General features: G+C 40.2%; 1 protein-coding gene across 1 annotated transcript in view; it reads left to right on the plus strand.

The window, feature by feature from the left end:
- CMYA5 (cardiomyopathy associated 5) overlaps window positions 1-14,009 on the plus strand; it is a 45,751-nt gene that overhangs the window by 6,427 nt on the left and 25,315 nt on the right. Inside the window, exon 2 of the mRNA XM_066569456.1 lies at window positions 1,413-11,649. Within this exon, the coding sequence (XP_066425553.1) occupies window positions 1,413-11,649 (10,237 nt within the window). The remainder of the gene's footprint in view (window positions 1-1,412; window positions 11,650-14,009) is intronic.

A 14,009-nucleotide genomic window follows, 5' to 3' on the forward strand; every position in this document is an offset into this window, starting at 1 on the left:
GCATTTTCACTGAGTGCCCTTTACAAAAAATTTATAGTCCCAAGAGTTTCTTAATTAAGTACTTAACGACTTTCCACAGGATTTATTTTCTTCCTTCAAAGACTTCTGCCCTCTGACTGGGACTCAGCACCCTCTGGCATGGTGCCACCTTCTCCTTAGGGGTGTCCGCCTGCCTCTGCAGACTGCAGGTATCTCTGGCACCCACGTGGTGCAGGGCCACAGCCCCTGGCAGTTGGTCAGACGGATTCTGCTTTTCTGATCCCTGATCGGTAGCTAGCTTTCTTCACTTTAGCTGAAACACTTTTCCCTAGTCAGTCGAAAAGTGACCCTTCACTCTGTTCAGTTGTGTGGTCATAAATGTACATTCTTCCATGGGAGTAACAGAGTGATTATGTAACTGTGTAAAGGAAGTGTCCCACCCAAAATTCACTGTTTCTGCTCTACTGAAGGCTACATCTTATCCAGCAGATACTCTCCCTTTCTTTCCATCAGCTACAAATGTGATTTCCATAAATGAACTACTGTCTACTCAAGAAATATTAGGGTTGAGCTTTGATTAACTTTTCTGAGCCCTTTTTTTTTGTTTTAAGTAAATATTGCAAAAATACTAAACCCTCCACACATTGTGTCTTTTAATTGCCTATGCTAATCTTTACACTCTTAATTTTAAGAACTTGAAGAATTTGAAGTTTTCTTTCCTAAAGCTTCTCAAAAAAGCCTTTCTCCAACCTTTTTACTATTTTAGCTGAGAGATTTGATTACAGCATATGATAGTGTATTGATTACACATCATAAGGTTTAAAACTACCTTTATGAAACATTGCAGTTTCATTTGGGGAGGTGTCAGTATATTTTAATTGTTGAATGTATTCTAAATTACTTTGTTAAGTATCTAGAGTGTTTAGAGGATAGAATACATGAGAAGAGAGTAACAAACCAGTGGATAGACTACTGCTTTGAGCATTGTATAATCATTCACACTCGCGCCACGCAAGTGTGGGTGCTATTAAAACACTGACAGTATCTTTGAAGTGTTTAATGAAAGGTTTAATTTATACTGTGAGATAAACACATGCTGGAGAATAGCCCCAGAATCAGCTCAACCTCACACTGGCAAAACAAGGTCAGATCAAAGACTGTTCTTCCTGCATTGTCAAGATCTTTTAAACACCTCCCCTTCATTGAATTAACCTTGCAACATACAGTTTTACATCTAAATTAATCTAAAATATAGTTGTGAGATGAAATATTACTTTTCTTATGCTTGTACTTCAAAATCTATGCTTATGCAGTATTTTTACAACTTTGAAAGCCATTTTTATTTTAATGAATAAATTCAGCTTTTTCCTCCATAATTTAATTTGTTGTGTGTTTTTACAGCTTTCTTTTGTTATTTCTTTTTTTGTTTGTAGTTTAAAAGATCTTATCCAAAGTGAAGATGTGAAACCCAAGCTGCAGTACATCATGACTAACCCTTCCTTTTCTATGGTAACATGCCAAAGTGAAGACAGTGGAATAACCTGGGAAACCAGCTCGAGCAGATGTTCTACTCCCTGGACCTCAGAAACTAGTACAACTTCTGATCTTTACAGTATGGAAAGTTCACCAGTAGGTTCTCCTCCAGGAAAAGTTATCTTTATTATGGATGAAGGCAAGATCATTCGGAAAAGGACACGCAAATCTTCAAATAGGGTGCCAATGGCTACAAGACCAAAAGGAGGCCAGTGCAATAAAAAACGTGACTCTTCTGGAATGCAAAGGCAAGAACCAAGAACTGTTCTAGGAGATGTGCAAGCCTCCACATTGAATGTAGAGCAGGTGGAAACACAAGACACAGATGAGGAAATGTTGGACAACAAACAGGATCAAGAGAATATCGCAGAAGAGCCCGTAAAACGTGCTCCAATAAGATCAATATTTAGGGAGAGCAGACTGAGAAAAGTTGGTCCAATTCTTGGAGGACCAGTACAAGCTAGAATCCAACTGTTCAACTCAATTTTTGGAGGGACTGGGCCAGCCCCTGAAACATTGGAGAAAAACAGAATCCGGAGAAGTAGCTCAGCTTCAGGAGATTCTGAAAAGTTCCTTGAAACATCAGTAAAAGAAAGATTGCAGAAGTTTGGTTCACTCTCCACATATCCAAAACATTTCCAGGGAGCAAGAAGTAAAATTCTTGAAACGCCTTCAGAGAGAAGAAGGAAGCAAAGAGAGCAACTCACAGAACAAGCAAATCAAAGCTTTTCTTCACCAACATCACCTCTTGAAAAACAGCTTTCTAAGAAAAATGATGTTTCATCTGAAAATATTGAACCTTATAAAATGAAAGAATCAACTCTTCAACATGAAGAAGGAAAAGAGAGGCAACCTCTTTTAGAGACTCCAAATCAGGTTTCAGGACATTTACTGAAGAATGAAGAAGCATCCAGGGAGCAGCTAAGTCATTCAGCCACAGCCAGAACATCAATAACAGAGTCAACAACCTCCACACCATTCAAGTCTGACAAGAAACAAGTGCTGCTTCCCTCAGCCGAAAATGCAAACAAGAAGCCAGACCAATCCCTGCTGCCAGCATCAGATCATCTGGATGAAGTGAAGAAGCAGGAAATTCAGCCTAATTCTGCACCACAGTCTGTTTCAGCAGATTTTGTTAGTGAATTAGATAGACCAAGTTCCCAGCATATTTTGCCTACAGAATCTATGTCAGAACATCCTGAGAGGGAAACAGAGAAGTCTTACTTACCTGATGTTCCATCAGCTAAATCCAAATATCCCACTTCAACTGAAATAAGACAGGAAGATATTATTCCTCAGTCATCAGAAGCTGCACAGTCTGAGTCTGAACACGTGCTTTTACCACATTCTGGAAATGAAACAGAAAAGCAAGAAACTGAGTGCCCATCATCAACTGCACTGTCAGAGTCAGCAACTTCAGGTGTAATGTATTCAGCTGAAAGAGAAGAGGGTCAAAAGACCCCATCTTCAGGAATTCAAAATGTTCATTTGGAGAACCAAACAAAGACTGAACAAGACTTTTCACTTCAGAAAACAAAGAAGCAAGGAATTAAATTAAAACCACCAATTCCTGAAAATATAGATTCTAAATATTTTGGCATTTCATATCCTGTTCATACAGAAACAGAAGAAACACAGAAAACTTCAGCTACAAATAAAGCAGTAGCTTTTGATCACTCTGATTTTTCCACTGAAATAAACAAACAAGCTGAAGGTGGGCATAAGGAGATGGAGCATCCAGACCTCTCATATTCCACCAAAGAAACTGGAGAATCAGCGACAACACAGATGGAGACAGAGCATCTGGATTTCTTTTCTCCCAAGGAAGAAACAGAGAAATTGAAGGGTGAACAGATGGAGATGGAGCATCCAGACTTCTCTTTTTCCAGGGAAGAAATAGAGGAACCAGGAAGTGCACAGCTAGAGACAGAACTTCCAGATTTCTCACATTCTAAGGAAGAAACAGAGGGATCAGAGAGTGCAATACCAGATACAGACTACCCAGAACTTCTTTTTTCCACAAAAGAAAGAGAAAAATCAGGGAGATCCCAACTGGAGACAGAACAACCAGAATTTTCTTCCAAGGAAGAAACAATAGAACCAGAGAGTGCACAGCTGGAGATGGAGCATCCAGACTTTTCTTTTTCCAGGGAAGAAATGGAAGAATCAGACAACACACAGCTGGAGGTAGAGGTCTCTAGCTATGATAGATCTGAGGATCTATCATATTCCAGAGAAAAAATGGTGGAATCAGAGAGTGCACAGCTGGAGATGGGTCATACAGACTCTTCTTTAACCCAGGAAGTAGTCAAGGAAATGCAAAGTGCACGGCTGGAAAATGAACATCAAGTTTTGCTTTTCAGGGAAGAAACAGAAAACCAAGCATTCAGTCCTCTTGAACAGGAACCGTCTTATTCCCCTGAAAAAGAAAAACAAGAAGAAAAAGAAGAGCTTGCACAGGCACATTCAAATTTACCATGTTTGATGGAGGAAGCAGAGAAAGAAAACGCTGCAGAACTCCAGTTGGTACATCCAGATAGATTTGATTCCACTGGAAGGGCTGAGATACAACAGACTGGGTATCTGGAAACAGCATTTTCAGATTTATCGCATCCCATTAATAAAACAAAGGAGAAAGAACTGTCACAAACTGACAAAGGAAAACAGCCACAGCCTGTACAGCAGGATTCACAGTCTGAAGGTAAGCTGGATTCCTCTGCCATGGCAATGCAAGGAGAAACTACTCAACTGCAGTCAGAGCTTCCAGTTTGGCCACATTCTACCAGAAAAGAACAGGAAAATAAAACTTCACAGCTGAAGGTGAAACAGCCAGAGACAACATATTCTGCTGGCAAAACAGAACATCAAAAATGGCAACCAAAGCTGGAACAAACTGATCCACTGTATTCCCAGGGAGAGATGGTACAAGAAGCTGTACAGAGAAACTTAGAAGGTCCAGAGCCATCATATTTCATTAGTGAAGCAGAGCAGCATGAAAATGTTCAAGTAGTTTCAGAAAAGAGGGATTTCTCATTTATCACTGAAGAAGCGACACAAGAAGGAGTCGAGTCCGGAACTTTGTGGTCACAACTGACTGACAGAGCAAAGCCCTGGGAAACATCACAAATGGAGCAGGAGCAGTCTTTTCCTTCCTGTTCCACTGCTGGTACTCAGCAACAGGAAACACCACCACTGAATGTGCCCCAGCCAGATGTTTCACGGTCCTTTGGCAGGATGGAACAAGATACAGTACAAAGAGAGGTGAAACAGCAGGAAACAGACCAACAAGAAGAGGTGCAAATGGAAACAGAGTATTCAGGTATTTCAGAAAGCCTGGGTAAAGAAGAGCCACAGGTCACAGACCAAAATAATTTAGCACAGCAAGAAATAGCTCAACCCGGATTAGTGCATCCATCTTTGCCATATTCATTCAGTAAACAAATGCAAGAAGAAATACAAACAGAACCAGCATATCCAGAAAAAACATTTTATGTAAGTACAGAAACAGAGAAGGAAATTGTGCAGCACAAATCAGAGCAACAAGAAATAGTACATCCAAAGCTGGAGCAAACATTTTTGCCTCCTTCCAGTGAAAAAGAAGCTCCACTGGAAATGGAAATAACTTCAGAATATCATATAACTTCAGATTTGCCATATTCCTCTCATGAGGAAGAAAAATTAGTGAAAAACCCAACCTTACCATTCCATTTGAAGCAACAAGAAACTGAACCAGTAATGTTGGAACATCCAGATGTTTCATGGGACAGTGGTGAATCAAAGCAAGTTGATATTGTGGAGCAGGAGTCAGGACATCCAGAGCTCTCATACGCCATGGGAGAAACTCAGCAAAAATCAGAACATTTGGATTCACAGGGAAGCCTGAGTGAAGCAGCACAAGATGAAAGTATGGAAATAGAATCTCAATACCCAAATCAGTCATGCTCTCAACTGGATTCAAAATATTCAGATTCATCCTTTTCCTTTGATAAAGGCAAAGAACAATCAACTCAAAAGTTTAAGTCTAAACACCAAGAATTGCCTAAAGTAGGTAAAAAAAGAGCTTCTCCAGCAACTGCACAAATAGAGTCAAAACATACAGAAATTGCACCATGGGAAATGAAGCATCCTGATTTGTCACATTCCACTGGTGAGACAAGCCAGGAAGAAGTAGCACCATTGGATCAAAAACACAGAAAACTTTCTTTTGGCAGAGAAAAGCAGCAGAAAGCCACAGAGCAGGAGTTAGAGCAAGAAAAGTTAATACATTCTCCCAATAAAAGGGACACTTCAGAACATGCCCAGGAGTTCTTGGAAGAACCAAATTTATCATTTTCCATTGACAGGCCAGATGATGAAAGGATACCACCAGAGGTGGAGCATACTGATGTGATATCTCCTCTGGACATCACAGAGGTACAACAAAGAGTACAAGAAACAGAGCAAACTTATCCCTTCGGACAAATGGAACAGAAAACAGCTCAGCCAGAAGTGGAAATTTCACATTTGTCACGTTCTGTGGGTACAGCAGAGGAAACAGAAATGGCAGAACCAGGGCAGGGACATTCTGATTTGCCTTACTCTGTTTTCAAAGTAGGAGGGCTGCAAACATCACAGCTGAAACCTGAACACCCTGGGCTAGAACATTCCCTCCACAAAGTGCAGGAAACAATCCAGCTGGGATTGGAGAAGCCAGGTGGTCATGACAAAATGGAGCAAATCCCACCTGCACAGCTGGAGCCAGGCCATGCAAGCTTGGCACCCCTGGCCAGGGAAGTGGGGCAACGAGGGACAGAGCACACAGCTGTGGAATGCTCTAAAGTGGAACAGTCTGTCAGCAGAGCAGAGCATTCACAAGCTGCAAAGGAGAAACAGAGAGTTCCAGATGCACCATCCCCAAGTGGAAAAATGGAGCAAGGAGAAATGTTAACAGCAGAGCCAAAGCATCCTGATTCACTGCATTCCATTGATAAAGGAAAGCCACAAAGAACTACACAAGCAGTGTTAGAAAAACCAGATCTGTCATCTGGCACAACAGAGCAAGGGCAAACTGCTGGAGAGGAGAAGCAAGGCTTCTTGCATTCTTTCGAAAAAGAGGCACAAGGCAAGAAAGCGTGGACAGAATTGGGACATTTAGACTTATGTCATTCTCTCAGTGAGGCAGAACAAGAAACTTTAAACGCAAAATCACACCATTCAGATTTATCTGCTGGCACATTAGAACACCATGAAATCATTCAGCCAGAGGCAGAAATAATGAATTTATCATGTTCAGTTGGTGAAAAACAACAAACTCAAATTGCTGATGAGGATTTGCAGTGCCTGGATTTATTTCATTCCACTGGCACAGTACAGCAAGAAAAGATTCAACCAGAGCAAGAAAAGACAAATGAGTTTTCATCATCTCTCAAAAAAGCAGAGGAATGGAAAGATTCAGGAATGCAAGCAGAACACCCTGAGCTACAGTGCTCTATGGAGAATACAGAAGGACTGCAAAATTCCCAAGCAAACTCAGAATATGCAGATTTGTCATTCTCTGTTGGCACAGCAGAACCTCATAAAACAACTCATCCAGAGCTGAAAGAACAGAGTTTGTTGCATTCATCTGTCAAAACAGAGCCATCATGGGCTGCTCTACCTGAGTCTGAACATGCACATGTCATGGATGCCACAGGCAAAGTACTGCACACAGATTTGTCCTCTTCTGTTAGTGAAGAAAAACGAAGTGCACAGCTGGAGGTCAAACAGGAGAGGAGAAGCTATACATTACACCCAGAGGAAATAGTGCAACTAAAATTGGAACAACCAGTGTTTTCAAGTCCTCATGGCATGGAAGAGCAACCAAATACATCCACAGTGGAAGGGGAGTTCCCAGACTTCTTGTATTCCTCTGGCAAAACAGAAAAGCAGGATGCTGCACAAGCAGGGTTCACTCCTTCTGATATTTCATATTCCACAGGAAAATCAGAGCAGTTGCAACCAGAAAAACTGAATTCAAAACATCCAGATTTGTCACACTCTCTTGGCAAAGCAGAGACTTGTGTAATAAAGCCACTAGATTTATCATATTCCTGTGGCAAAGCAGATCAACCACAGACTGCCCAGCTGGAGCATCCAGAGAAACCATATTTCACTGGCGAAACAAAGTGGAGGGATGAGGTCCAACCAGAACAGCCACATGTTAGTTTGCAGTCCTCTAATGTTGAAACAGAGCAGCCAGAAACACCTTCTGTAGCACATACCTTTGTCAGGACCGAGGAGCAGGGAACTGTGCAACAAGATTTCAAACAATCAGATTTATTAAGTCTTACTTACAAAGCAGAAAAGCATGAAATGGCCCCACTGAGAGCAGGATATTCACAGAAGCAAGACACTGATGCTCCTTCATCTCAAAGTGCTCAGCTGGAAACTGAACAACAAAATTTATCATTTTCCACTGAGGAAGCAGACAGCCACAAAATTCAACCATATTCATCTCTTACTGAACAAACCGTGCCTGTACCTTTGGGTGCTTCACACGCTGTCTCTGAAGCAAGCCCTGAAGGAAGTCCAAAGTCTTCACCTGTAACTGGAGGCTCACCCCCCAAACATTTAGAAATATCTTATTCCAGCTGTAAAACAGAACACTCAGAAACTGCTCTGCCTGAGCCAGCGTCCTCTTTTGCAAGAAAAGAAGAAGAGAATACAGAAAGTCTTCTACATTTGCCTGTAGCTGAGAAGTCAGAGGCTGAATATGAAATTTTACCTGAAGTTGAGAGAGAACAGACTCCACATTACTTTCACACAGCTATACAATTAGAATCTGAACAACTAAATGTATCATATTCTACAGATAAAACAGGAAGTCTAGAAAGCCAGGATTACCTGACTGTACCTTCAAAACTGCAGTCTGAACCTTCAATTCCATTTTATTCAGCTGATGAAACATGCCAGCAAGAAGTTCCACCTTACTCAAAACCAGTCTCTGAATATATGATTCCCACACAGTCTCTTGCCAAACAAGAAAATAAAAAAATGCAGCCATTTATTACCGAGCCCATACAATCAGAGTGTGAACATGTAATTCCACCACACAATGAACAGTTGCAAAAAATTCAACTCAGTTCACCTGAAACAGCAACCTTTAAGACAGCACACTTGGAGAGTATGTCTCAAGTGCAAGACCAAGAGAAGCCAGAATCTTCTTTGTTGGATACAATATATTTGTCTCCAGACCAGCTCAGAAGTTCCCCCAAATTCACTACTGAGCAATATGAGCAAGAAATGCAACCTGAGGTACAGACAGTACCAAGGTCAGTGACCACAGAGTCAAAGGTGACTGGTGTAGCAGACCAGCAAGCAGTGTCATCAGAGTCATTTATAGCTTTTCATAAACTACCTGGGAAGTCAGAACTTGAAAAGCCAGTATCAGTGGCTCTCACTGATGATGAAGAGAAACAAAATATTCCATCATCTTTATCTGATGTAGCAGACATGCTTGGAAAGCAATCTAACAAATTTTCAGGCATTTATACTGAAGGAGAGCATAAACATGAAATGCAACAAGGTTTTGAAGACCAAAAGCATACAACCTTGGAGCATCTGGGAGTTGTTTCATCCGACCTTGTTCATGAAACTGTGACACATAAAACACAGCATTATTCTGGTGAATTGGGTAGCCTCTCCTCAGCAGAGATTAAGCCCCTTAGCTCAAGTTCTGAAGAAAAGCAGAACCCAGATATTCCATCTTTTGGGCTGGCTAGCTGGCTGGCAGAAGAGGTGAAAGCTTGCTCAATTAGTCCAATAGGGGCTACAGAAGTAGACACACAAGGAATTCAGCTTACTCCAAATGAAGCTTCCGATTTTGGATCAAAGCAATTCCCAGCTGGAAGTTGCACAGAATTCACAGTTCATGGGACTACAGAGACTAAGGGACATACATTTAGAGTTTCTGAATCAGTGTCAAATAAATTTTCTCACAGGAAGTCCTCAGACACTAGTCCCAAAACACAGAGGTATGATTTACCATCTGTGGTAGGAGATAATCAAGGTCCACAAAAACTTCTGGAGCATGAAACTAGTACTTTAAACCCTACAAAAATTGAAGCAATGCAACATCTGGAGGTAGGCAAAATCTCTGAGGTGCCTGAACATTACCTGAGAGGAGAAGAGGAAGAAATGGTACATGCAAGTGTTGTAGAAGACAGCCAGCATGCTCTGGAGACTACTGAACAAAAAGATCTATTTAATATCATTTCAGAAGGTTATGAAATACTCAATATTCATGCACCTACAGATATTTCTTCTGTTGATCAAGAAGAAAGTAAACACATGCCTGATAAATTAGAATACTTGGAAACAAATCCTTCATTTAGAAGAAAATCAGTTGAGGATGGCCAGAGAGCCCTAACTTTTGGTAGAACCACAGAAATTTCAGAAAGCTCTGTATTGGGAAAGACTGCAAGCCATGAACTAATAGAATTGGTCAAAACGGATGATGATGAGCAAACTGTAGAAACTCAAGAAGAAAATCTCCTGTTGCCAGAAAACAATAATTGTGCAAAGTTGGATCCTAATAATGGTACTGCTGATATGGATTATTTTGAAAAATATACATTGATTGATGACAAATCTCCGATTAAGCCACAATTTGAAAGACGTGTTTCATTGTCTCCTGTGACAGAAGACCCTAATGAATGTATGGAAGAAGCCGAACCTTTTAAAGAGAATACTGAGGCAGATACTTTAGAAGAGTTTTCCTTACTTGAGGACCTGGATGAAGTCTTTTATGGTACCATAAAAGGAGAAGGCAAAATGCAATCCTACGCAGATGCCTCAAAACCTTTACCACTGCAGAAATCAATTGATTCTAGCAGTAAAAGCATTACAAATGTAGAAGATGAATGCAAGTCACCAGGGACCCCGCTCTTTGATTCAGAAGAAGGAGTGCTAGAACGATCTCTCTTGTTCCCTACCACTGTTGCTGCAGTTAACCCAGAGCTTTTAGAGGAGCCACCTGCTCTATCATTTTTATACAAGGACCTATATGCAGAAGCAGTAGGAGAAAAGACAAAGGATGAGACTCCCTCCGATGAAGAAAGTGGTAATTCTAATGCTTCTTTCCCTAGCAGAAATTCAGACACAGATGATGGAACTGGAATTTATTTTGAAAAATACATTCTCAAAGATGAAATTCCAAGTAAAGCCATTGGGCCTCAGAAACATCAGATACCAGAAGATGAGTCCTTTAGTGGAGGAATTTTGGTTTGGAGTTCAGAGAATAACCAGGAGGAGGGATCTGGTGACGTTCAGTATGTCAAAACTGAGGTTCTGTCAGAAAGAGTTGTTACGGAGAGAGACAAATTCCAGGCTGACAGCAACATTCAAGCAACAATTTGCAAGCCAACGCATGCCATTCCTTTTGGAAGCAAAACAGTTCTTTCAGGTGCAGGAACTGATATCACTGAACAAAGAGAAGAAGAAAATGTACCAGTAGAAAGAACTGAAGAGTTGCCAGAGCAGCCAAGTCAACAAAGATACAGTCATCAAGTGGATTATCAGGGAGCTGCATATCAAGAAGCTAGTACTGAGCAGGAAGAACGGCAAGATATAACAGCATTTCCTCAGATGGAAAAGTATGTTCCATATGTCAGGGCTCCCACTGAAGACAGTGTAGATGAGCAGTTTACTCAGGAACATCTGTCCTGTGTTCCTACCATTCAGCAAACAGAGAATCCAGACTTGCAAAGAGAGGAGCAGCGCGGTGATGTTTATGAAGATTTTGCTGAGTCAATGGACTATGATGTGATTACACAAGAAGAGCTTTTGCAAGATGAAATATCATCTCAATTTACACACGAGGAGCTATTATTTGAAGACAGGGATTCCTTTGATCATGCTGCTGATAGTTATGAATTTGTTAATGAGCCAGAACAAAGAACTCCTGTTGAGCTTGAAGATTCGGGCTTTGTGGTGATGTATCCTGAAAAATCAGCAACAAACATTCCTCAAGTTGAGAGCCCACAGAGAGAACTGAAGAAAGCACAAGTAGACACTTATTGTTACCACTGCAAATGCCCAATATCTGCTATTGATAAGCTTTTTGGAGAGCATAAAGACCATGAAGTCACAACACTAGATGATGCTGCAATCAAGATGAAGGTAAGTATAATTTGGGCAAAAAAAGAAGATACTAAGGCTAATTTCTCCAGTTCTCTTGCATTATCAAGAGGAGAGGCTTCCAAGAGCAGTCCAGAAGCTAAGATGCAGTATCTATTAAATAAAAACTATTCCTACACACCTGCTGTAGATCTTGATGGGAGACCATTTTATTAAGGTATTCTCTGGAGTCCTAGACTTGCTAAGCTGGTATTTTTATTTATTCATAAATTTGAATGGCCTTTTTTATATGTAGTTGTTAGCAGACTTTCCATCTTTCAGTCTTATCTGTATGAGTTTGTTCTGGTTTTGATATGTAGGGGGAGAAATGGGAAGAATGTTGTTTCTATGAAAATAAAACTTCAGTAACAGCAGCTCACTTCACTTGACAAGGTACAGAAACCTCCATATGTGGAGATTGGTATCATCATAAAGTGTTCCCTGTCCCACTTACATGCGCTGGTTGCTTGGAGATGTTAGACAAATCACCATACACAGTTTTGTTGAAGTACCAACTTATTTTCTGTTCCATTCACTTTCATCTGCAAAATGGCCTTAAACTGGAGAGGGAGGTTTTACAAGGGCATCTAGTGACTGGATGAGGGGCAATGTCTTTAAACTGAAGGGGGAAGGTTTATATTAGAAATAAGGAAAAAATTCTTCATAGTGAGGGTGATGTGGCAGTGGAACAGGTTGCCCAGAGAAGCTGTGGATGACCCAGCCCTGGAAGTGTTCAAGGCCGGGCTGGATGGGGCTCTGAGCAACCTGGTCTAATGGAAGATGTCCCTGCCCATGGCAAGGAAATAGGAACTAAATGGCCTTTAAGGTCCCTTCCAACCCAAACCATTCTGTGCCAATAGCATTGTGGTGTCAGCACAGGTAAGAGTTTATAAAGTCCTACTTGCCACTATATCCAAGCTGTTCCCCCCACTAGATAAAATGCCCTCCATTTCAGTAAGCTAGTCCATTGCTATAAATACTGGTGAAAATGCTTTTTCTGTGGAAGCTATTGTTCATTAAATTAGAGTTCTGCTTGTGAAAACAACATGTATGTGATACGTCACTTCTCCAATATCAGATCTGCTCATGTACAAGTGAACATATCATACAGATGTTTCTTTCTTGATTACCAGCTATTTACTCTCACCCCAGTAAATGAAAGATGAGATCTCTTTTTTGTCACATGTTCATTTGAAAGGAATATAGATTTCATGTCATTTTAGTGAAATTCCAGAAGGGCTTGTATTGGTGGTATTTAAATTATATTATCTCATATGTAGAAGAGAGAAATCAAAAGTAGGAGTCAATGTAACAGTTTCAGTTATCAGTACTTGCAAACCATCTCAGATGTAGAGTTGTTTTTTATACATGGCCATTTGGGTTTGACTTAGCAGTGATAACAAGGCACAAGTAAGTCAGCAATAAAGTCACAGATCCCAGCCACCCCTCAAATGTACCCACATTACAGTGAGTCAAGCTGCAAATAAACATCCCATGACATCACTCCCTGGCTGTGGAGCAGGGATATGAAGCCAGTATTAAATTTGGCTGCAACACAGGCCTGGTTTCACATGATTTCTAACACTCAGGGCTCAGGTTACTTTGAGACTGCATTTGTATGTCTCTTGTTACTTCTGTATAAATTACTGAGAAAACATTAATATATTAAAATGCCTGTTGCATGATTTTTAATCTCAAATTTTTTCTAAATTATTGTTGCATGAAAACTGTGAGAACAGAGCTTCACAGTGAATTAAATGAGCTAGGGATGGCATTTGTAAGATTTTACAGTTCATCCCGACAAACAGAAATTTGTTTCCAAATCTTGATGATTTCCCTAAATATTTTTAAAGGGCGCTTTCAATTGTATTCTCCAATGGCACACTTGTAATTAATGTAAAGTCTTGTGCTTTTTATCTAGCTGTAAAATTTTGCCATAATAAGAAGCCATTACAAAGGAAAATAACCTTCCTTTTAGATTTATGCCATCAAATTAAAACTAAGCATTTTTATAAATTATGAATAGTGCCAGAGCAATTGAGCAACTTATTTTCATAAAAGGTCAAGAAGCACTAAGAAAAAGTTCTGAGTTGTCTTTGATCTGTGTGCCTTGGACTGCTTTTGTTTCCACATAATTTAACCAGTGATTTTGATGACTTCTTGTTTCCAGGAATTTTATATATATATATATATATATGTATATATATATATATATATATATATATATACTACACATACATAAACGTGTATCTATTTATCTATACATTGACCTATATAGAGACAGATATCTATCTTTCAAATTCTAATTTTAAAAGCCATGACACAGTATAATCTATGACCCTCACAACTACCTTTGTTATCTT

The sequence above is a fragment of the Molothrus aeneus genome, chromosome Z, assembly GCF_037042795.1.
Source record: "Molothrus aeneus isolate 106 chromosome Z, BPBGC_Maene_1.0, whole genome shotgun sequence".
Taxonomy (NCBI): Eukaryota; Metazoa; Chordata; class Aves; order Passeriformes; family Icteridae; genus Molothrus; species Molothrus aeneus.